This window comes from Diplodia corticola (genome assembly GCF_001883845.1).
Source record: "Diplodia corticola strain CBS 112549 chromosome Unknown scaffold37, whole genome shotgun sequence".
Taxonomy (NCBI): Eukaryota; Fungi; Ascomycota; class Dothideomycetes; order Botryosphaeriales; family Botryosphaeriaceae; genus Diplodia; species Diplodia corticola.
The window spans coordinates 230,093-251,743 of NW_017971516.1; the positions used below are offsets into that span (position 1 = coordinate 230,093).

A 21,651-nucleotide genomic window follows, 5' to 3' on the forward strand; every position below is an offset into this window, starting at 1 on the left:
TTAGGTAATTGATAGTGGCGGGTGGACGTAGCGGAAGGCCAGCGCAAAGCCGCACTGACGGCGCCGGCGTTGGCATCCGGATTTATTATTGCTGCGTAGGCGTTGCCGTTTTATTTGTTTTAATTTTTCCCCGGCCACGCTTGTCTTTTTACGCCACTCACGAGGCCACCAAGCTCCACCGACCGAGGGTGGTGCGGCGACGGCGGGGGTTGATGAGCAGCGGTAAGGCAGGCTGTCCGTTTTCGGCGGCCGATGCTTAGCTCCCGACAATCATTGCGTAGCAGGGCGAGGAGAGCGAACACAGGGAGGGTAGGAGCACGCGACACTGGCTGCGCGAGACGGTTTCAAAACGGTTGCGCTGGCAGGCCTGGCCCCTTGGGCAGAGCAGACCCTGAAGGGCAGCAGCGTACGCCGGAGCCATCATCAGCCCTGCTGGCACGGGTGCACGCGCAATGACCGACGGGGTTCAGGCCGTGGGCGCGCGTGCCCGTTGCTTGCTATGTGGTCGTGAGAGATTCGCCGCTCACACCACGACACCCGTGCCATTTTCGTGCAACGCGGCAGTGGGGCGGCTTCGCCTTGCTCCAAGTAAGGGATGCTGCGGTGGGGGCGGGCAGTCGCCGCATCGAAGCAAGAATGGAAAACCCCTGGGAGCGAAGGCGATGCGCGCTGGAATGCGGGGTAAACTGGCGACTGGCGACTGGCGACTGGCAACTGGCGACTGGCGACGGGGCGAAGAGGGCAGCGCGCGTGTCCGGTCGTTGGAGCCGGCTGCGGCGCGGGTTGCTGGTGGTTCTGGGCGCCGGCGACACGGCTGGCGCGAAAAGCTCGTGCAGAAGTACGTACCGCGCGAGTGAGAGTCATACAGACACAGTGGTCGGCGGCGAGGTCGGAGAGATGGTGATCAGGTCGGGCCGCCGCAGGATTGCGCACGCCCGCCGCTCGGCCTTATCGTCATCATTATCCATTATCGCGGCGCCATGCTAGGGAGGCCAACGACATGTCCAGCTAGCTGCATATCACCCTCGCCCTCCCGCCTGTGGCCTTGTCTGCTCCCAACCCTCCAGTGCTGCTCTCGACGAAACGCGACCCTGACCCCCGCGCCGCAATCTTCCAGCGCCGCCCAGCGCCGCCCTGCGCACCGCGCGCTCGCTCTGTGTCCCACCAAGATCTACATCTCCTCCCGCCGGACCTAGCGTCGCTAGCCCCGAGCTGTGCACCAGGCAAGCTCCCGCCAGGTCACCGGATACCAACTCTCACCATCCTCTCGCGACCAGCCACCCTAGTCACCCTCTTGCTTGTCGCCGCCCACTGCCGCCGCACCTGTGTCCGCATTGGGCCTGGAGGCCCCTCAGCCTTACTCATCTCTTGCTCATCTGTTCCGATTCCGCTGCTATACCACTATCACCCAACCTTTCCCTATTCAGCCCTCCACTACTCAGCCTCCTGCTGCTCACCTACGCGCGACCGACTTTTTTCTCCCACCCATCAGCCCCGCTACCTCTGAGCCTGCCGCCTGCGCCCTTCCTACTCGCCCCGCCCGTACCGTCCCATGGCCTTCCAGCAGCCGCAGCGGCCGCGGCCCTCTCGCCCGCTTTCCTTCTCCCAGCCCGCCCAGCAGCAACCCGTACAGCGCGTCGCCGTCTCGCCCCACCGCAAGCACTCCGTCGTCGAGTCCGAGGAATGGGTCCTCTTCTCGCCTTCCGTTGATGGTCGCACCCACACCACCTCCACCGAGCGCACCCCTCGCACAGTCGGAATCTCGCAGCTGAGCGACTTTGGCTCCCTCGACACCGCAGCAAGATCCGAGAACTATGAAGAGCGCGACGATGAGGACAATCTGACGTGCCAGGGCACAAACCCCGAGGACGAGGCTGATACCGAAGAGCTGGACAGCTTGGATGACGGCTTACATGCGTTCCATGAGCCGTCGTTGAGCGCTCCACAAGTCGGAGAGAGCAGTCAAACTGTGTTTCCCACCCACGACGGCCTTGGTACCTTCCCATCGAGCAGTGCAGCGGTGCAGGAACAGCTGTGGCAATTCGAGAGATATAATGCGAGCCCCAGGAAGACGAAGGCGGCAAGACGGAGGTCTAGTGTGCAGCGAAGGTTAGACGTACTTGAAGAGAGGGAAACACTTGAGCACGACGAGAGGAGAGAACGCATTGAGCGGTGGCGACTCGAGCAAAGCCGCGCCCTGCTGGATGAGATAGAAAGAGAAACTAGGAGGCGGAGACGGATGAGTCGCGTCACCATCGCGAAGTCGACTGCTGGCAGTACTATAGCAGAGAGCAGCAGGCCTGCTGCCGAAGCTGAACCATCCGCGGCTGATGCCTCCCCGCTTGGCACCTCCCCCGCCGATTCTTCAGATGGTGAATCGTTCTGGCAGCGCTTCACCCGCCGCGTCATCCGCGACCTCATGGGTATCGATGAGAACCTCCTTTCCGTCATTTTGGGTCAATCTTTACCGGCAGACGCCAGTTCAACAACTTCCGGGCCGGATCCGAAAGATGTCCTGGCCGCCGCGGCCACTGAATCCGCAGACAATATGTCTACCCACGACTCCTGGGAGCAGCGGTTGCTCGAGCGGATATCACGAGAACTTGGAGTTCTAGTTAACCAGCTTTCCGAACATCCTGGGGCGTTTTCAACCTACCTTCGGACGCAAGAAGCCCCGGCTTATGCTGGCCTTGCGACATCGGCCGACAGCACCACTCCCCGGCGATTAAGTCTTCACGCCTCTTCCAGCGCTACGCCCGACGTCACTCAATCCCAATCCATTTCTAATATCAACTTCGCGCCTACCGTTCCTCCTCAACCATCTTACAGCGAGGCCTCTCTTTGGGGTATCGAGGAGGAGCCCGAGCCGGAACCTGCTGCCTCTGAAGCCTCGGCACAAGCCCAGCACGAGCGGGAATACTGGGAACGCGATCTCGACGTGAAGATGGTGTTCAACTTTCTCAAGGAGCGATTCTCCTCTAGACCGACGTCGCCGGTCAACGGGAGTCCTCCCAACCGGAGAGACAGCGCGAATCCCTTTCAGCCGAAAGGCGCCGACAGCACCGCCGGCAGCCAGGAGCGCGCGGCCCTGATCCGCCAGCACCACCCGCTCGTCAGCCGCAACCTGCCCACGTCGTCCGCACAGGCGCACTCGGAGCAGCTCGCGTCGTCGTCGTCGCGGCCGGCACCGAACGCCACGGCGACGACCACCACCATCACCGTTCCCGTCCCCGTGCCCGTGAGCAGGGCGAATTTGCAGCGCTCTCGCCTGAGCAACAGGAACGCCGGGTCTAGCTGCGCGAGTCAGAGCACCCGTCGGAGCAAGCGCAGCGGGAGCAGTAAGAACTACTGGGATCTCGGCGGTAGCGTCGGAAGCGGGCCCGCCGGCGCGCCCAGTGCCGCCACCTGGGGCGAAGTTTGAAGACACCCCCCATGTTTTAGCGCCGCTGTGCAAGAGGAAGAGTAGACACGAAGATCTCCTTTATTCTTATCTTACGTGATGATGGGTTTCTTTTTGTCTGTATCTCGTACGTGTGTTTGTGCGCGAGAGCGGTAACTATAGAGCGGATGGGGTGAGCATTGGTTATCTCACCTCCCATAGAGCAACGATTGGCGGTTTGTGTAGGATTTCCAGCTGTTTCCCCGAATCGTTTTTCCAGGGCGCGTGGATTGAATTACCCTTTATTTACATAGACGAACGGGCAAGCGCAATTATGTTTAGTCTCACACCTCCTACTTTTAATCCAATGGATCATCTGGATTTGGTTACACTTGTTGGTCTTTTTTTTTTCTTTCGGATAACCCACTCTTAACATCTGTTACGGCACTATTTGTTTTCGCCGTTGGTTTGGATCCAGAGGTCTCATTCGGATGACTTTTCTGTTGCTATGGTTTCCCGCGTCGGTGCTTTTTAAAGGTCCGGGACGGGTTGTTGGATACCCCTTTGGTCGTGGCCGATGTCACGATGAAATAGAAGCAGGCATGCATCGCCCTCATCAACATCCTTTCTTTCTTCAGAGGCACTAGGAGGAGCTTGACTCTCTTTTCCGCCAAAGATTCATACACATTGCATTGGATTTCGCCACCTGCGAACCAGGACCTTGATCTCTATCGTCGTTGAGTGCGTTACCGAAAGAGGCTGTCTGCTCAACTCATCGTGGCTGCTATCTCGGAACATCAAAGCACAACGGGCGTCTGGGCGTTTGACCCCGGAGGATTGATTGTCTCAGCTGTTGCGACGGGGGTCCTGGGTCGTGTGGCTGGAACAGGGCGCCACCTGCTCACCACTGCGCATCCTGTCTGTGCAGTTATGCGTCATGGATCACGCCCCCCCGCAAACTAGCTAGGATCCAGGATGATGTTAACCTATTCGTCTTGCTTTTTCCCTTTGATATCTCTCAAGGTATTCTCATTATGATTTTCAGTTCCTGATCCACTTGTCACGTCTTGATGTTGACTTCTGCATAACAGCGTGACGCACGACCTGGGGCTTACTGGGCCGAGCCTCAATCTATCTCATCACTCTCACGTTTCTTGTTTAGTTCCCTTTTTTCACACTCTTGCTTCGGCGACTTGGGACGGTGGGATTCTAGCGTAGGAGTTGGTTTGAATGACGTTTACATGACTCCGTAACCGCCACCAACGTGATTATCGATCATCTAATGACGAGACGTAGGGTCCGGATCCTTGCCTTTTCTGGCATGAATGATACCTATACGCATTCGATTCGGCCCGAGCACATTTCGGCGTGGACCTCCGAGAAAGCCAGAGACATTGTCTCGGCATTTGTTTCAGAACACCGATTTTACGGAGGGAAGGTAATTCTCTCCAGGCCGAGTTGCCGCTTTGATCATCTTTGATCTGTTCGAAGCAAAAAAAAAGAAACGAAGGAAAACACTCGGATTAATTGACCTCGTCTCGTGTCCCCCCAGAGAAAAAAAAAAGAAAGAAAACAACTCGCTACACTATATCTAAAACAAAACAAAAGAAAAGAAGTAGAAAAAGAAAATGGAAAAAAGAGAAAAGAAACTGTCCGGTTTCCCGAGCGATTCGTGCCTCTCGTGGTATATCGGGAACAAAATCTCAAGGCTTCATCATGTGTTAAGCATGGGCGTAACAACTTCGAAAACTTTCTTCGTGCTCCGAACGATATGGAAGCAGTGGCTGGCGGTAAGAATAACGACAGGGTCTTGCCTGCTCTCACGTCGCACCAATCCCTTACTTACGCGGATGCTCCTGGTGTGTTTTCAGAGAGATTCCTCGTTCTGAAATGTATGAGAGCCGGCCGTATCGAAGGGCCAAGCCACTGAACCATGGGTCAACAGTGTCATGTCCACATACCTTCCACTACGCCAACACATTTATATGTGCGGTCATTTGACAATATTTTCATGTAACTTGAGGGCAAGCTAGCTAAGAGCGATTGCCGACACATCGTAGGCAAAATTCATAGAAGACATCGTCACTAGGAGATCATAGTGAACCCGGCAGGTAGATGGAAAACATAGTGTATTGAGTAGTACTCTCTTGGAAAGGGGAAAAGCCCAACGCCCAACAATGCAAATCCCTCCACCTTGGAAGCTTTGTTCCTCTGTTGATATACACTGCCACCTTTCACGCACAGGAACGACTTGAACTTTTTTCCGTCCTTTTGAGACTTCCCAGACCCCCCAACTCCAGATCATCCAACCAAGATGAGAAAGCGAATGACGAGATACCACGTTCGATTCGTCCAGCACAAGGCCAGACTTACGGTTCCGTGTTGAACTTGAGCTTGATGCCCATTGACGCGAGTTCCACGTCCAGATACTTCAAGACACCCGGGATGGCCACGACCCCGCACGAGTCACCACCGGTGAACCTCATGCCCTGACCGTCCTCCCAGACCTCGCTCTTCGGCTCCCACCCTTCCGCCGGCTTGGCACAGCGTCTGCACCTGGTGATGCTTCCACCGCGCTTGCCGCGGCCGTAGCCGTTGACCGTCGGCGCCGTGCTGAGGAAGGAACCGCACTCGCGGCAAATCCAGGCCTTCGTGTAGTCGGAGCAGTTCATGAGACGGTCCTGGAGCAGGTGGGCGGTGCCGTGAGCGAGCAGGGCGTCGCGCTCCATCTCTCCGATACGGATACCACCGCCCTTCTTACGACCCTTGATGGGCTGGCCCGTGAGCGCGTTGTTGGGACCCGTGGTACGGACTTGGTACTTGTCGTTGACCATGTGACGCAGGCGCTGGTAGTAGACGACGCCGATGTAGATGTCGGCTTGGAGCTCCTCGCCAGTGATGCCAGAGTACATGGGTTCGTTTCCGTAGTAGTTGTAGCCAGCCTTCGCGAGCTGGTGGCCAAAGTAGTCGACGGCAGTGTCGCGCTCGTCGAATTTGAATGGAGTACTGTCCTGGGCGAGACCGTGCATTGCACCGGCCTTACCCGCCAGCGACTCCACGAACATACCAATCGTCATACGAGACGGGAACTAAGGCAGAGCTTGTCAGCATATTTGTGCTCCCATGTGAAGAGAGAGCTAACGTACCGCGTGGGGGTTGATCAGCACATCGGGCTGGATTCCCGATTCGCTGAAAACTACGTTTCTTGTCAGGTCCGCGCGTCCTTGAGCGAAAGAAGACTTGGCGGCGACTTACCCATATCGACTGCTGGCATCTTCATGGACATAACGCCCTTCTGCCCGTGACGCGAAGAAAACTTGTCGCCAATAACAGGAGAACGCGGGATACGGATCTTGATGCTGACTGCCTGGAGCGGCTCAGCACCCGTCTCGGATCCAATGATACGGACCTCCTCGATGAACCCCGTTTCGTCATCCTTGTACTTCTCGAAGTGGGTTTGGCCGTCCTTGTTGATGTACTCTCCTCTGGCGGCATCGTAAGTAACGTTGTGGTACGCACAGAGAATGTCACCCTTCTGCATCAGAGTTCCAATGTGCGGCAATCCATCGTCATCAAGCTTGAGACGCCAGTCTGCCTTGATAAGACCATCAGGTGCGAAGCCAAAGAGCTTCGACACTTTCTTAGCACCCTTGCTTCTGGAACCCTCATTCAGCTCAACCTTCTTGGTCTTGTAGATGGTTCCATGCCCGAATCCGTATTGCAAAGCGCGAGAATTGATGATCACTATATTCCATCAGCTTCATCCAGAGGACTCATTTCATCAAAACCAAACTTACTGCCGTCATCCATGTCGTACGCGCTGTAGCTGAGGACCGCAACAATGGCATTCGTGCCGTTGGGGAAGTTGTCGGAGCCATATACATTGTGCAGAGGTGGACGGACAACTGGTGTTTGCCCAGTTTGTAACCTGTACGACTTATTGTCGGTCCGGTATGCAGCGGCTGTTCCTGCAGAGCCCAGTGTCTGCTTGGCCATTTGGCACTGGTACATGGACCTTTAAATGCCGTTAGGTCTCAATCAAAATTGATACAGGAATGTCAGGAAAAGGCGCACCTAGGACTTTGGTTCATGTTGAAGAAGGGTGTTTGGTTTGCCAATATGCTTAAGGTGTGGGTAGCATCGAACTCGACGTGCGTAGAGTCACCCGAAGCGATTTCGGGTTCGGAACAGGCGATCGACATGTAGGGTTGCTCGAGAGGGCCGACATAATCAAGGCCGCCTAGAGGAAGGTACTTGACAGGCCTGTACATCCTGGCGGCCTGGGTGAACATATAGACACCAGGATACTGGCCGCCGTTGGAGCCCGGGATATAACCAAGCTCTAGCTCCTTCGGGACATTGTGCGTGCCCTCAACCTTCCAATAACGAAGCGTGTCGGCGATTACCTTGGCTTGCTTGGGAGAGCAATAGCCGAGGATCCGGCCGTCGAGCTGGATGACCACGCTGTCCTCGAGCTGTGCTGAAGAGACACTTGAGATTCCAAGCTCAGCAACAAGACCGGGGATCGCAGAGGAATCCGCGTCCGAAGTAGCAATTTTGCATTTATGGGCTAAGTGATTCAGCAAGCCACACGGCGAACCATCAGGGGTGTCTGCGAACAGTCAGTTAATGATCTATGATGGATAAGAGGAGAGTATGGTAGGTCGGGGTTGTCTGTTTGAGGTGAAGCACAGCATGCTTGATCCCCGGGCAGTTGCTGGTGGAATCACGTACGACTGGCAAGTAAATCATGTTAGTAAACGGTCTCAAAAGCGCATGGGGGAAAGTGAGGTTGCAGGGGGGGTGGGGGCGGCGGCGGCGGCGGCGGCTGAGGGCTGGGAGCCCAGGCCTGAGGGTTTGGGGGCAGCAGCAGACTCACACTGTAGGTCAATCAGGTTAGTAATATATTTCAGAAATGTATTCGGGTTGATAGACTCACTAGGACAAAGGAAACCCCAAGATTCAGGAAGAAGCTTTCTGACTGTCGTGGTTTTCAACTACGTGGGTTAACTCTTTAGCTCTAGTTTCGCACGATGACCGGTTTTTAATACGAACCTCAGCAAAGAAACTACCGCGGTGCACCATCTAGAAAGGTAATGTTAGCGTAAATATAATCTAGCTATGGTGAGTGAGAACTTACTCGGAAATGGCTTATGAATCTCCAGAAATTGATCTTCTCAGCGACCACTGTATAGCCGGAGGTCTGTTGCAGGTCGAGACCCGACGAACTGACGAGGTTTCCCGTAGAAAGGAAATATTCCATGGCGTTTCCTATATTTTCAGTTGTGCGGCGAACGATCCTTGGCAGAAAGTCCTTCTCGAAGTCCGGGTCGGTGAAGCGCTGTTGAGTGCTCCTGCACCATTCGGATGCAACGGGGCGGATTGACATCAGCCAGTCCTCGATCTTCTCCTTGATGATCATGCCGTAAAGAAAGCCTCCGAGAAGGACTTCCTGGTTCTGAATCGCATCGGGGTTGTCAATGGTGCACTCCCCCTCAACGAGTGCATACAGTTTCCTAATCATGAACAGAAGCATCTTGAATTTATCGGCATCCTGACTCTCGGTGACGTCAAACGATCCCAGATGGGGAAGCACGATTCTGCGCAAAAACTCGGTACCAGCATCCTCGTCAGGCGTATCGTCTGGCAGAGACAGGACGACCTTGAACTTTTTGCCCAGGTATGCCCGAGTCTTCGCCTTGCTGTGGATGTTGTACGCCTTGTATGTCCTGAGGAGCAGTTCTACGCGGTCGGTGACGAACTGCTTATCGGCCAGACCTTTGGAACCGACAGCGCCGACGAGTCCCTCAAAGATTTCGCGGTCGTTAGTCTCCACGAGTGCCTTGATAATCATCATGACTGGAATGAGGTACTCGTTCTTGCGCCACGAGAAACGGAAAGTGACGTTTCCATCGCTGAGATAGTGAAGCACGTTGGTTTGCGAGGTTTGGTCAGGGCGGACGGAGCGAGTTTGGATACCGAACTTGGTGTACGACTGTCCACGGTTTTGGAAAGAGGGCCGAATGATGGCCATGGGGAAATTCCGCTTGCCGACAATGAGCATACGGATGAGCTTCTCATTGCCGTTCACAATGAAGTAGCCCCCCAGCTCTTCGGTTTCTTCCTTGGCGTTGACCAGCTGAGCTGGCGTGAGGCCTTCAAGATGACATTTGCTCGTTCTCAGCATGATTGGGACTTGGCCCAGCTCGCGGACCGTCTCCTTCCAGTCGCCATTGTTGACGCGCCACTCCAATCGCGCGCGCATTTTCCCTCTGTATGTGGCATGCCTCTCACGGCATTCCGAGGGCAGGATGTTCCGGTTGGTCAGAGCAAACTTGTTGCTCGTCGGGAGGATGGATTTCTCGAGGTAGACATCGCGGACGCGCACGCTAAGGCGATTGCGGGGCCCGACGGTGAGGTTGTCGCCGTCCAGGAAGGTCTTGATGCCAATGTCCTTGAGCCCATGCTCCAGTATTCCGTTCTTCGCGAAAATGGCATTGAACGAATTGACGTGCGGCTCGATGGCGGCGGCCAGGGTGGGGTACGCGGTGTGGTCGGTGGGCGGGTTCCGGAACAGGTGCTCCCGGCGCAGGGTGTCGAACTCGGTGCTCCAGGCGGTATCGGTCTTCGCCCGTCTCTTGGAATGCGAGGGCGCCATGGCGGGCGTGTACTGGGCGCGGCGGCGGCGGCGTGTCGGCTGTCGGCGCGGGCAATGGGGGCGGGCCGTGTCGAGACTACTGCAGGGCGCAGGTGCGCATCACACAGAGGCGTGCGCTTCGGGACGGGCGGCGACAGCACAAAAGCAAGGTTGGCGTGCAGGTTTGGCAGAGGATGGCAGAGCAGGCCTCAGAAAAAATGTGGTAGCAGCGCTCGGACCGGGTCTTTGGCGCTGCAGCTCTGCCCGACGGCGGCGGCAGGGATTGGCGTCGCAGGGCGACCGCCCGCCCGAAGCGGGCTAGCAGATCGGCTTCCCGCAAGAAGAGTGCCAGGCGCTGCACCACCTCTCTCGTGCACATGCGGCGCCGTGGTTTTTGCCCTTGTATCCTCCATCGCCCGCCCGGCAGCCATCGCCGCAAAGCTTCTCACCACTCGCCTGCGTGCGCGGTGCAAAGGTCCTGCTCGCGTTGATTTCTACCTAGCTTAACCGCCCCGGCCGCAAGGCAGACAAGGCCCCGCATCCCAGGAACCCTAGACTGAGCTCTTCACGCGCCTCGGGCCCTTCCGCAGCTATTCACTGCCCATCCATAGCGCCCTCTCCCTCCCACCTTGCACCCGGACGCAGCAGCACGACTTCCTCCCGACCATGGCTGGCTTCTTCAGGCGTATCTACGATTGGCTGTTGCGCCTGTTCTGGTGAGTGCGCGACCTCTGGGCCCGGCATCCTCCACCCTCCCGCTGCCATCAACCATCGCCGCCTGCATCGCGTGTTGTTGGCCTCGGCCCCCTCCGCCGCTGCCTCACGCGCGAGACGGCTCCTGCGCACCCGCCGAGCACCCTGCTGACCCGGCCGTGTCGGCCTCCGCAGGGCGACCGAGATGGACATCACCATGATCGGCTTGCAGAACGCCGGCAAGACGTCGTTGTTGCGAGTTCTGGCGGTGAGTCTCTACCCTTCCGGCACCGGCCGTGCAACGTCGCGCTGGAGTCCTGGGCCTGCTGGCTGGCTTGACACTGACGTAACCAGGGCGGCGAATTTACCATCGAGTGCGTCCTGCCTTTTCCATCGCGCACGAGGATGCGTCCATTTGCGCGAATTTTGCACTGACCAGTTGTGTGTCCAGCTCAATTCCCACCGTGGGGTTCAACATGAAGCGAGTCCAGAAGGGCCATGTGACCCTGAAGTGGTATGTATCGCAGGGATCCTCCCTTAGATCGTCATGTGCCAGTCCCCAAAAGCATCCGTGTGGGCGGCAGTGCGAACGCGAGATAGCACCGTGGGGCACCATTTGCTGATTGTTCTCGCCGTCCTCAGTTGGGATCTTGGTGGTCAGCCCAGGTTTCGGTCGATGTGGGAGCGGTACTGCCGCGGCGTAAACGCCATCGTGTAGGCTCTTCGTCGGTCGCATTTCGCACGCGCTTTGCTTATCGGCTGCAGATTCATCGTGGACTCGGCCGACAAGGAGGCGCTTCCCGTTGCCCGCGAGGAGCTCCAGTTGCTGCTGGAAAAGCCGGCGTTGGAGGGCATTCCGCTGCTCGTGCTTGGCAACAAGTCAGACCTGCCCGACAAGGTCTCGGTCGACGAGCTGATTGAGACGCTGAACCTGCGCTCCGTGTCGCACCGGGAGGTGAGCTGCTACGGCATCAGTGCAAAAGAGGAGACCAATCTGGACGCTGTTCTGCAGTGGCTGATTGCGCGGTCGAGCAAATAACCCCCCAGTGCCACGGTACCGTTTGCTGGATGCTGACGACGATGACGACGATTCTCCTCATGCCTATGCTACCATCAATACGGCAGTCAGTTTTATACGATATGCGTTAACGAGACACGACATGATGGAAAGACGAAAGCAAAGGCTAGCAATGGCCGCCCCAAATTTTCTTCTCTTGCTCTTTTCCTAGCAAAGCAGCGTAAAATCTGCCTTCTTTCTTGCCCGCCTATTTACCTTTTCTTCTTTGGCGCGTTGCGAGGGCGACCTCGCCGACGGCTGGTCTATTTCTGGGGGGCTGGCGACGGGACGAGAGGACTGGAGGCGCCTTCGGTAGCGGTGTGTTTGCGTATGTCTTCCATATGGTTTCTTGCAACGGCTCCGCGAAAGAGGGCAGCTCAAACAGCCAAAGGGGGGGCGCTGTGGCGCGCCGGTCATGGGAGGGGCCCGTTTCCCAGCTCGAGGATATCCATAGTCGCGGAATGACAGGGTCCTTTTGCTTCCAGAAGGCAGTGCAGTCGCCGAGTCGAGCGGGCAATTGGCAGCACGACAATTGCAAGCCGGCGAGTGTTGAGACGCAAAAAAATCGCGTGGGCCAAGCTAGCAGCAGTGCGCGACGAATTGAACATATTTCAGCCCAGAGCTCCAGGGCCTCATGCAATGCCAGCGCATCACCCCGAAGAGGCTTAGCGGACCGCCAGTGGCCACGAGCTCGCGGCGTGCCCAGCAGCCAACTCCTGCGGAAGGCTCAAGGCAGCTGCTTGCGCTGACACGGACACGTCAAGGCGGCTGAAACACCTGCGCAGCCTGGGAGTCACGCTCTCGTCGTAGCTGCTCACGCTCTCCCTCCCTTACTGCCTTTCCGCAGCGGCAGCCGGGCGTGCACGCGCGAGGCTGGCTGATGGACGTGCCGATGCGCCCAGTCAGCGGCGAGGAGAGCGCCGTGGTACGCAGTAGTGCGCAGTGCGAGGATTTCCTGCGACGCCTGCGACGCCTGCGACGCCTGCGACGCCGGCGACCGGGCGACCGTACGGGACCAGGCCATGGGCTTCCCCGGACGAATGAAGTGCGTTTGCCGGCGCGGAACTCTGGTTAACCTAGGCCGCGGCCTCGCTGACTGACGTCGTTCGGCAGGACAGGGAAGACATGTCGTGCCCCGCGACGACATCTCTGAGCCGCTTGCGATTGCCTCCTCTTGCATGTTTTGGCATCTGGCTTTCGGCAAATAGGCCCCTATCGTCAAGCTAGCCTCGTCAACCTCGCCAACCCCCCACGCGGTACAAGACTGCTGCCGAGTTAGCCTGATCATTTGCACTGCTGCTGCCGAGACACTTGCTTAGATCCACACTGAGGCATTGGTCAATGGAGAGATTCGGATACTGCAAATTTGCGGAAGCGGGCATTGCTTGGGAGTTAGGCACGGAGTTGCTCGCTCTTTTATTGCGGCTGCGTTTCCTTTTTGGGCAGTGGCCTTATCGATAAGGACCGCCAGAACTTTTGCGCAGCCGCGGCAGCAGCCTCCAACCCGTCTTCCGCTTCCACCCCCGATCATCGCCGCTCCTCGTCTCATCGCCCTTCAGGTTGCGCAGAGTGCGCAGCTCGCCCGTCGCGCCCACCGCCACCATGGTCAGACGCTTGAAGCACCACGAGAGCAAGCTTTTGAGAAAGGTAGGCAGCTTGCGTTGCGGACTGGGCAGCCTCAATCTGACCTGTTCCACAAGGTCGATTTCACGACCTACAAGTCCGACAACAACCACCGCGATGCCGCCGTAATCCGTCGCTATGCCATCCAGAAGCCCGAAGACTACACCAAGTATAACCGCCTATGCGGCAGCCTGCGCCAGCTCGCCCACCGCCTCTCAGATCTCGACCCCGCCGATCCCGTCCGCTTAAAACACGAGAAGTTGTTATTAGAGAAGCTCGAGGACCTAGGTATTCTCAGTACTGGCACCGGCTCGCGCAAGCTTAGCGACGTCGAAAAGGTTACCGTCTCCGCCTTCGCCCGCCGCCGTCTAGGCGTCGTTATGACCCGCCTGCACATGGCCGATACAGTCCAGGCCGCTATTAAATTTATCGAGCAAGGCCATGTCCGCGTAGGCCCCGAGGTCATCACCGACCCAGCGTTCCTGGTCTCAAGGAACCTAGAAGACTTTGTGACTTGGGTCGACTCATCCAAGATCAAGCGCAACATCCTCAAGTACCGCGACCAGTTGGACGACTTCGACCTGGACATGGCATAGTCTGGCTGCTGGGACACTAAACGCCATCCCCTGCCGCCGATCAAGCAGCGCTGAATGCTTGGTAACCGCCTGATGCGAGAAACATGTGGTGTTGTTTCATGTTGGGGCTGATCGTTTAACCCGATATGGAACGTGATCATGGCTGCTTCACGCAATCCTCACACCACCACGCCAAGCGGCGCGGCGTGCTCCGACACGTCGCTTAAACAGTACGCCGCAATTCATGAATGCAAGGATCCTCCGTCAAGCCATCATGTTTGATCTGCTTGCCGCCTAAGCCACGGAAAACCATCTATTTCGGCTCTCCTTTCGCAACCTGAGACGTTGCATTATAGTACAAATGCAATCCTTTAACTCTGAGGGCATTTCGTTCCAGTTCTCGTGTGTGCAACCAAGTGACCTGCAATGTTTACTACACAGAGGAAACAGATCATCAGGGAGGCTGTCTGGAAGCCGTGGAAGCCTGTGAGGTCTAAGGAGCATGAGAACGTGTTGCCTTCGCTCCAGTCCATCAAACACGAGCAGCTATCGACCCGACAGGAGGATATACAATTCTTGGAATACTGGAAGTACGAAAATGTAGGCCTTCAATGCCCCTGCCAGCTGTGCCGCTTCCATGCTCACGTGCGACCATCTAGCTCGACGCCGCGCAACCAGGAGTCAACTGCTTTGCCGGCATCATTCATGATGGGCACGTCTCGGACTGGTTACACCAACAAGGTCCCTTCGCTTTGAGAAAACCCAGTCCTGAGCACAATGTCATCGGCGGAATAAGGATTCTCATCTGCGAGCAGCGGGAAAGTGATCCTCTGACGTTTCCCATCAGCCGGGATTCCTACTTGCGTGTGGAGAAACACTTTCACCTGTCTCCTGCAACCCTTCCGTACTTCAAGAACAGCGGATACAGCCATAACTGGCGGCACGTTACCACTGGAGGCCGCAACGAACTCGGTAAATTCTCATCCATTGCACCAACCACCGATCTCATACACCAAAAGAAGCAACACCCAAGTACTAACCTCAAAACCTCAAAACACAGTCCTCATAACGTCACCTCCCGCAAACTCTCCCATCTCCGGCGTCCGCCTATCCCTCAGCCACGACCTCAACACCTCCATCACGACCGCCCTCCTCTACGGGCCGCACCTCCTCTCCGCGCCGCCCGCCGGCGTCACCGTCTCCGGCCCCGCCACGTCGTGGTGCGCGCGGCCCGTCCCGCTGATCCCGCAGCTGCGCGACCTGCTCGACGCCTGCGCCGGCAGCGACGCGCTGTGGACGCACCCGCTGCTCCTCCCGACGGCGCTGCTCGCCAACGCCGTCGAGCGCACGCAGGCGTTTTGCGCGCACGAGCTGGCTGCGCGCGTCGCCGCCGCCGACGAGGAGCTGCGGTCTTGTTGCGCGAAGCGCGGCGGCGCCGGCGGCGTCGAGGCGACCATGGGCGAGGTCGGTGCCGTGGCGGATGAGGCGGTCGGCGTCGAGGGGCTGTGTGCGTGGGAGAGTCGGATCGCGGCGTGGTTGGGGGATGTGGCGGAGCGGACGGAGGGACTGTTGATGGTGCGAGGGGAGTGGGATGGGGATGGGGGTTGTGGTGATGGTGGGAGCTGGGAGGTGAGGGAGATGGTGGAGCAGTTGAGGACGGCGGCCGAGAGCGGTGTCGAGGAGGCTAGGAGGCTGAGGGCGAAGGCCGGGTGGTTGGTCGATATGGTAGGCTCTGCTCTCTTCCCTCTTCCCCGCTATGACTTTTGTATCCCTCAAGGTGGGATGGCTATGATGGACTGACTGACCTGCGCACCAGCTCAACACCTCCGTCACCCAAACAAACAACCTCCTCACCGCCCAGCTCGCCGCAACCGCCACCCGCGACGGCGCCTCCGTCAAGTCCATCGCACTCCTCAACACGCTCTTCCTCCCCGCAATCTTCGTAGCCGTAAGTCCCCCACCACCAACCACCACCGCCTCCTCCTCCCAACCACAACCCCACCATCAATCAGACCGACCTGATTAACAAAACCCAACAAGACCCTCATAACAACATTCGCCTGCTCCACCCACACCAACGGCACGACCACCACAACTGGAAACAACAACAACAACAACAACCCCCTCCTCTCCAAAAACCTGCGCACCTACTGGGCCACCACCATCCCCCTCACCGTCCTCCTCCTCCTCTCCTGGCTCATCTGGCGCCACCGCGCCACCCGCCTCTTCCAAGCCGACTACGCCGCCATCCAGCGCGGCGAGGACCCCGTCATCGCCGCCGCCACTACCGCCCGACCGCAGCAGCAACAACAACAACCGGCAAAGACGTCGTCTTCTCTTTTTTCTTCATCGTCGTCGTCGTCATCGTCGACACCCCCGCCGCCGCCGCAGCCGCAGCCGCAGTCCCAGCCCTCCACCACCTCGCGAACCACAGCACAACACGCCGCGCCGAACAGCGCGTTCGGAAACCACCACCAGTACCACCACCACCACCGCGGGGCAGCAGACGCCTACATCGACGTCGACGTCCAAGACGACGGCCGCGTGCGCGAACAACGCGGCGGCGGCGGCGTACGCTCGCGCGTCTCGGCGGCGCTGCTGATGCCGTCGGCGTCGGCGTCGTCCGCGTCGCGGACGGCGGATGAGCGGCCGGCGAGTAGCATGAGTATGTGGCCGAGGGGGCCGACGGGGGTGTCGGGGGTGTCGGCGCCGGAGATGACGATGATGGCGGCGGGGCGGAAGGGGAAGGGGAGGGGGTGGGAGGAGGATGTGGGGAGGTTGGTTTGAGAGAGAGAGGGAGAGGGACTTGATGTCCAATGTTTCGAGGCCTGGAGCTTCGGATGGGTGCTGGCGTCGTTTTTTGTGTGTTTCTTCGTTTCTCGCATATACCCTGCTTTGGTATCACTTAATGGTATTGGGCAGCTCTGCTGCGGCGATTGTAGATTTGGTCATAGATAGCGTTGCGTTGGATAACAATAATCATTTTCACATGATTGGAGGAGCTGGCGATCTTTCATAAATGCTTGTCATCGTCCTGCTTCTTCTTCGAGGACATTGCTTTAGATCCTATTTCTCGGACTTACCTACCCCATTCTCGTCTGGTGCGGATGCGAGGCCCGCCTAAGGACCAAACTGGGTACATCTAGGAAGCCTGAGTCTACTTTGTTCTTCTTTTCAAGGACCAAGGGTTCGTGGTGTAGAAGATTAGTTATATGGGGTATCGTAGTGTCCTCTCGTCCTCATCTGTTTCTTGCATATTCCGTCAACGGACGTCCATGCACATTTTTTTTGACCGGCTCAACACCTGAATTTTTTCGGCTACTCCATCGTTTCCCCCCTTCAACCTTCGGGCTTGATACTCTGAGCGGGCTGCTCGTCCTCCATCCTCCAGATGATGATCGTCTTGTCGAGACTCCCGCTCACCATCCAAGGCTCACTGGGGTGCGTATCAACGCATAGGACCGGCTCCTTGTGGCCATCCAGCTTTTGCATGACGTTCTTGCTGCTACAGTCCCAAAGGTAAATGCTGCCGTCCTCGCTACCGCTTGCGATAAAGGCCGACTGGTATGGGGCGGTGCCGTAGACGCCAAAGGCGCCGCTCAGGCTGTACTGGCTGTTCTTGTGTCCTTGGTATGTCTTGACGCATCTGCCCTTGCCGGTCACGTAGTCCCAAAGCCTGATGCAGGAATCAAGGGTCCAGGCAAGGATGTATTTTCCGTTGGGAGAGAAGCGGACGGAGGTCACGGGGGCGTTGTCTTCGTGAACGAGCGTGCGGAGGCACTGGCCGGTGGCGGTGTCCCAAACACGGCTGTGGAACGGTCAGCATACCAAGGCATGGGGTAAGCTACGAGGAATGGAGAGTGGCTTACATCAGCCCGTCGCTGGAGCAGCTGACGACCATTGTGCCGTCCCGCACGAAATCCACGCCGCCAACTGGGTCCGAATGCGCAGGGAGCGATTTCATGACGCGCGCGGTACGGATGTCCCACAAAAATACAGCTTCGTCATAAGAACCGCTCACGATTATGTTTCCTTTGGGGGAAATGGCAAGCGAGTAGATGTAATTGTGGTGGCCCTCAAACGGCACCGAGAGGTCTTTACCGGTGATGGCGTCCCACAGTCGAATGTACTTGTCGTCAGAGCCTGAAGCCAGGATGCGCGAGTCTGGGGCCCATGCCAAGGTCGAGATGCCGGCCATGTGGCCCTCGAGGGTATGCTGAATCTTGCCGGTCCGCGCGTCCCAGATCTTGATGGTGGCGTCTGCGGAGGAGCTTGCGATCCAGCGGCCGTCGGGCGAAAACCTGACGCATGAGACGCCTTTCTTGTGGCCGCAGAGCTTGAGCTTCGCCTTGTAGCGCAGCTCGGCGGGCTTTTCGGGCAGGTCCATGCTGGGCGAACGGTCTCCGACGGGCGAGCGGGAGCCAGAGCGTGGTGAGCGCGACCGGTCTCGCAAGCGGTCTCTGGGGGTGGCATCGAGGCTGTCGTCGTCTCTGTAGCGATGTGCGGCCGGGCGCTCGGTGAGCTGGTAGGTGGGCGACGCGTCGGGAAAGGGCGAGCGGTCGCGCGGAGACTCGATGTAGCCGTCGTCGGAGCGGCGCCTTTTGGGCGAGCGGCCATTGAGGTCGGCCATTTTGCGGCAGCGGCGTTGTGTGCAGGAGCGGAAGACGCGAGACGGCGCAGGACAAAGGGTCGGAGGAGGCGAGCGAAAGTCCGCACGCGCGCTGGCAATTCCGCCCTGACATCACCGAGCCGCGAGAGCTCCGTGCTCCCCTCCAGCTGTCCCCTCACCGTCAACCTTTGCACTTCTCAACAACCGCCACCCAAGCCGCAATGGACGCCCGCATCTCACACGATGCTCCCCAGGAGATCCGCATTGTCAGCCTCAACTGCTGGGGGCTGAAATTCCTCGCAAAGTACCGCCACGAGCGCCTCTCTGAAATCGGCCGCCAGCTCGCTGCTATTTCTCCACCCCCGGACATCATTGGCCTGCAAGAGTGCTGGACCAAGCAGGACTACGAGTCCATCCGCGACACTCTGCGTGAGAGGATCGGGCTGCAGTACAGCAAGTTCTACAACAGTGGCATTTTCGGCGGCGGGCTGGCCATCATCTCCCGATGGCCCATCGAAGAAGCCAGCATGGTCCGCTACCCGCTGAACGGCCGGCCCACTGCCTTCTTCCGCGGAGACTGGTTCGTCGGCAAGGGCGTTGCTTGTGCCAGGATTCGGTTTGGCAAGGGCAAGAAGGACGTTGCCGAAGTGTTTTGCACGCATGTGAGTTCATCGCCACCATACCGCCAGTTGCCCGGTTTGACACGCACAGCTTCACGCCCCGTACGAAAGCGAGCCCAACGACTCCTACATCTGCCATCGTACTGCTCAGGCCTGGGAGATCACGAAGCTCATGCGTGGAGCCGCCGAGCGGGACCACCTGGTCATCGGCTTGGGCGACTTCAACATGATCCCGCTGTCACTCGCTCACCGCCTGATCGAGGCACACTCTCCTGCTCGGGACGTCTGGCGGATCCACCATCCCGACTCTTCGATTGGTGCCCACCGTGATGCGGTTGAGCAGGCTCGTGGACGACCGATGCCGAATGCGAGGTTCAACATCACGGAGAACGGGGCTACGTGCGACAGCGCGCTGAACACTTGGAGGTGGAACGAGGCACACCAGAAGCGTCTGGAGAAGGGTCTGCCCGTGACGGTCGAGGACACTGTTGAGGACCCTCGTGCAAAGCGTCTGGATTACGTTTTCTTTTCTTGCGGTGAGAACAGCCCCTCGGCCAACAACGACACAGATTGGGTGCTCGACAAAGTGGATGTAGGCATGACACAGCGGCACCCGGAGCTGCGTTGCTCGCTTAGCGACCACTTTTCCGTGGAAGTGACCATCAGGCGCGCTGGCGGCCCGTCGCCGCGCTCGTCGACGAGTCAATCCCTGTACACGGGGACATCGGCATTGCCTATTTCTACTTACGACGAGATCCTTGCCATGATTCACAAGTATACGGCTCGGGAGTACCGGCAGCGGCGCCTGCGGCTGGGGCATTTTGCCGGGCAGCTGCTTGTGGCCATCGGATGTCTCATCGCAGTCTGGTGGAGCCCCCGCAACTTCGTATCGTTCATCTTAATGCTGGTGAGCACGCTAGGTCTTGCCGCCGGCGTAATCGACGGGCTGATCGGCGGGCTCTTTGTCGGAAGCGAGCTGCGCGCGCTGAGAGAATTCGAATGGGAGATCAGGAACGCCAGGGCGGCGGCCGAGGGGCAAGGCGCGGACCTGACCAAGGCACACGACGACGAAGCTGAGCACGGGGCGGGCGCAGAGGCAGAGACAGCGGTGGCGGAGGACGAGGAGCAGGGGGACGACACGGGCGATGGGGTATGAGCGAAGTTTCCAGTTTTTCCCCGACCCTTCTTTCTCTCTCTCTCTCTCCATTTTTTGTGGAGGCGGCCCCGACTTATGGAGATGGCTCCGACTCGATTGATTCATTGAAGATGACGTTTTGCCAACACGCTGGCCTTGTTTTACCTACAGTTGGGACGGTTGCACACGGGACGAGGCGCTGCTCTGCATGCAGCAGCTGCGACGCTACTGCCGCGACGGTTGCGAGAGGGGTACAGGCGGCTCCGGCCACGACATCCATCGGACGAGGAGGCTGCGCTCGGAGTGTAGCAGAGAAGGGAAAGGGGAATGCGAGGGGCGGGGCGGGGAGTTCAGTGTGGCAGGGAGGGGCAGGGTGGGCGGCAGGCAGGTGCAGGGCTCGAGACGGCGGGCGATTGTGATGCGGGACATGCGGGACATGCAGCAGTGATCAAGTGCCGCGATCGCAAGGTGCGGCCGGCGGTCGAGCAGGAAGCGGGCGAAAGGTCCGGGCAGCGTTGCGAGCCGTGCCGCTGATAGCGTTGCGGCGGGGCTTTGGCTGCGCGGGCGGCATACGAGAAGCGCATGCGCGCGCGTGCGTGGTGTGGGCGGGCTGGCGGGCTGGCTGGCGGGCGGACATGTCGAGAAAAGAAGGGTAGAGTTGTGGTTTGCGCAAGATTGACTTCCCGCCCCGGGCCGCCCGCTGCTTAGCGCCCCCGGCCCACGTCCGGCCCACGCCCGGCCCACGCCCGGCCCACCACCGGTCGGCCGTAGCGCCGCGTCTTCAACCGCGTTTTATTTTTATGACGAGTTCCATGCATTCGTCGAGATTAGATCGATGAACCAGATGTGGATGGCCGTGTGCGAGCCCCGCCCCTGCACCCGCCCCTGCCCGCGCACATGCAGCCTCGTATACGACTGATGGCGCCGATCGGCCATGGTCAAATGACAATCTCCGGGCCACTTTTCCATCCTTCCAATACTCGACAGCTGATGCTCATCGGATTGTCACCTGCAAGTCAGCCTGCTTTCTCCTCCTGAGCACTGCATGCCGCTGCTGTGTGAAGAGAACGAGAGAGACATGACGGCCGCCACACCACCTGCTTCGACAACTCGCCGCCCGCTTCTGACGCGGCCGGCCCCCCCCCCCCCCCCCCCCCCCCGCCGTCGCTCCCGTCTGCCCCGTCCCGTCGTTCTCCTCCATCCTCTTGCTGCTCTCTCCCGCCCTCCCAAATCCAGCCCTACGTTCCGTCTCCCAGCCCCACATCCTCCCGTTGCTAGAGGAGAATTAGATAGATCTCACCGCGATGTACGATGATCCTTTTC

At 58.6% G+C, this 21,651-nt stretch overlaps 7 protein-coding genes across 7 annotated transcripts; 5 read left to right on the top strand and 2 right to left on the bottom strand.

Moving 5' to 3' along the window:
- Positions 1-1,552: 1,552 nt before the first annotated feature.
- Positions 1,553-3,421, top strand: BKCO1_3700074 (uncharacterized protein; the record flags this gene model as incomplete). The annotated part of the gene is made up of 1 exon (XM_020275171.1): positions 1,553-3,421. The coding sequence occupies one exon, from the start codon at positions 1,553-1,555 to the stop codon at positions 3,419-3,421; it is 1,869 nt and encodes a 622-aa protein (XP_020128898.1).
- Positions 3,422-5,748: 2,327 nt separating this feature from the next.
- On the bottom strand, positions 5,749-10,037 carry BKCO1_3700075 (dna-directed rna polymerase i subunit rpa2; the record flags this gene model as incomplete). The annotated part of the gene is made up of 8 exons (XM_020275172.1): positions 5,749-6,468; positions 6,526-6,575; positions 6,635-7,123; positions 7,177-7,394; positions 7,454-7,991; positions 8,319-8,376; positions 8,435-8,464; positions 8,520-10,037. The coding sequence occupies 8 exons, from the start codon at positions 10,035-10,037 to the stop codon at positions 5,749-5,751; spliced, it is 3,621 nt and encodes a 1,206-aa protein (XP_020128899.1).
- Positions 10,038-10,682: 645 nt separating this feature from the next.
- Positions 10,683-11,748, top strand: BKCO1_3700076 (adp-ribosylation factor family protein; the record flags this gene model as incomplete). Its single annotated transcript, XM_020275173.1, has 6 exons — positions 10,683-10,732; positions 10,905-10,977; positions 11,064-11,083; positions 11,161-11,223; positions 11,352-11,423; positions 11,475-11,748. The coding sequence occupies 6 exons, from the start codon at positions 10,683-10,685 to the stop codon at positions 11,746-11,748; spliced, it is 552 nt and encodes a 183-aa protein (XP_020128900.1).
- Positions 11,749-13,368: 1,620 nt separating this feature from the next.
- BKCO1_3700077 (u3 small nucleolar ribonucleoprotein imp3) lies at positions 13,369-13,985 on the top strand (the record flags this gene model as incomplete). The annotated part of the gene is made up of 2 exons (XM_020275174.1): positions 13,369-13,413; positions 13,467-13,985. 2 exons carry the CDS (start codon positions 13,369-13,371, stop codon positions 13,983-13,985), a joined length of 564 nt encoding a protein of 187 aa, XP_020128901.1.
- Positions 13,986-14,390: 405 nt separating this feature from the next.
- On the top strand, positions 14,391-16,751 carry BKCO1_3700078 (uncharacterized protein; the record flags this gene model as incomplete). Its single annotated transcript, XM_020275175.1, has 5 exons — positions 14,391-14,564; positions 14,624-14,936; positions 15,025-15,689; positions 15,781-15,912; positions 16,005-16,751. 5 exons carry the CDS (start codon positions 14,391-14,393, stop codon positions 16,749-16,751), a joined length of 2,031 nt encoding a protein of 676 aa, XP_020128896.1.
- A 552-nt stretch (positions 16,752-17,303) lies between these two features.
- Positions 17,304-18,594, bottom strand: BKCO1_3700079 (wd repeat protein; the record flags this gene model as incomplete). Its single annotated transcript, XM_020275176.1, has 2 exons — positions 17,304-17,772; positions 17,834-18,594. 2 exons carry the CDS (start codon positions 18,592-18,594, stop codon positions 17,304-17,306), a joined length of 1,230 nt encoding a protein of 409 aa, XP_020128897.1.
- Positions 18,595-18,794: 200 nt separating this feature from the next.
- Positions 18,795-20,349, top strand: BKCO1_3700080 (sphingomyelinase family protein; the record flags this gene model as incomplete). The annotated part of the gene is made up of 2 exons (XM_020275178.1): positions 18,795-19,235; positions 19,285-20,349. The coding sequence occupies 2 exons, from the start codon at positions 18,795-18,797 to the stop codon at positions 20,347-20,349; spliced, it is 1,506 nt and encodes a 501-aa protein (XP_020128775.1).
- Between the last annotated feature and the right edge of the window lie 1,302 nt (positions 20,350-21,651).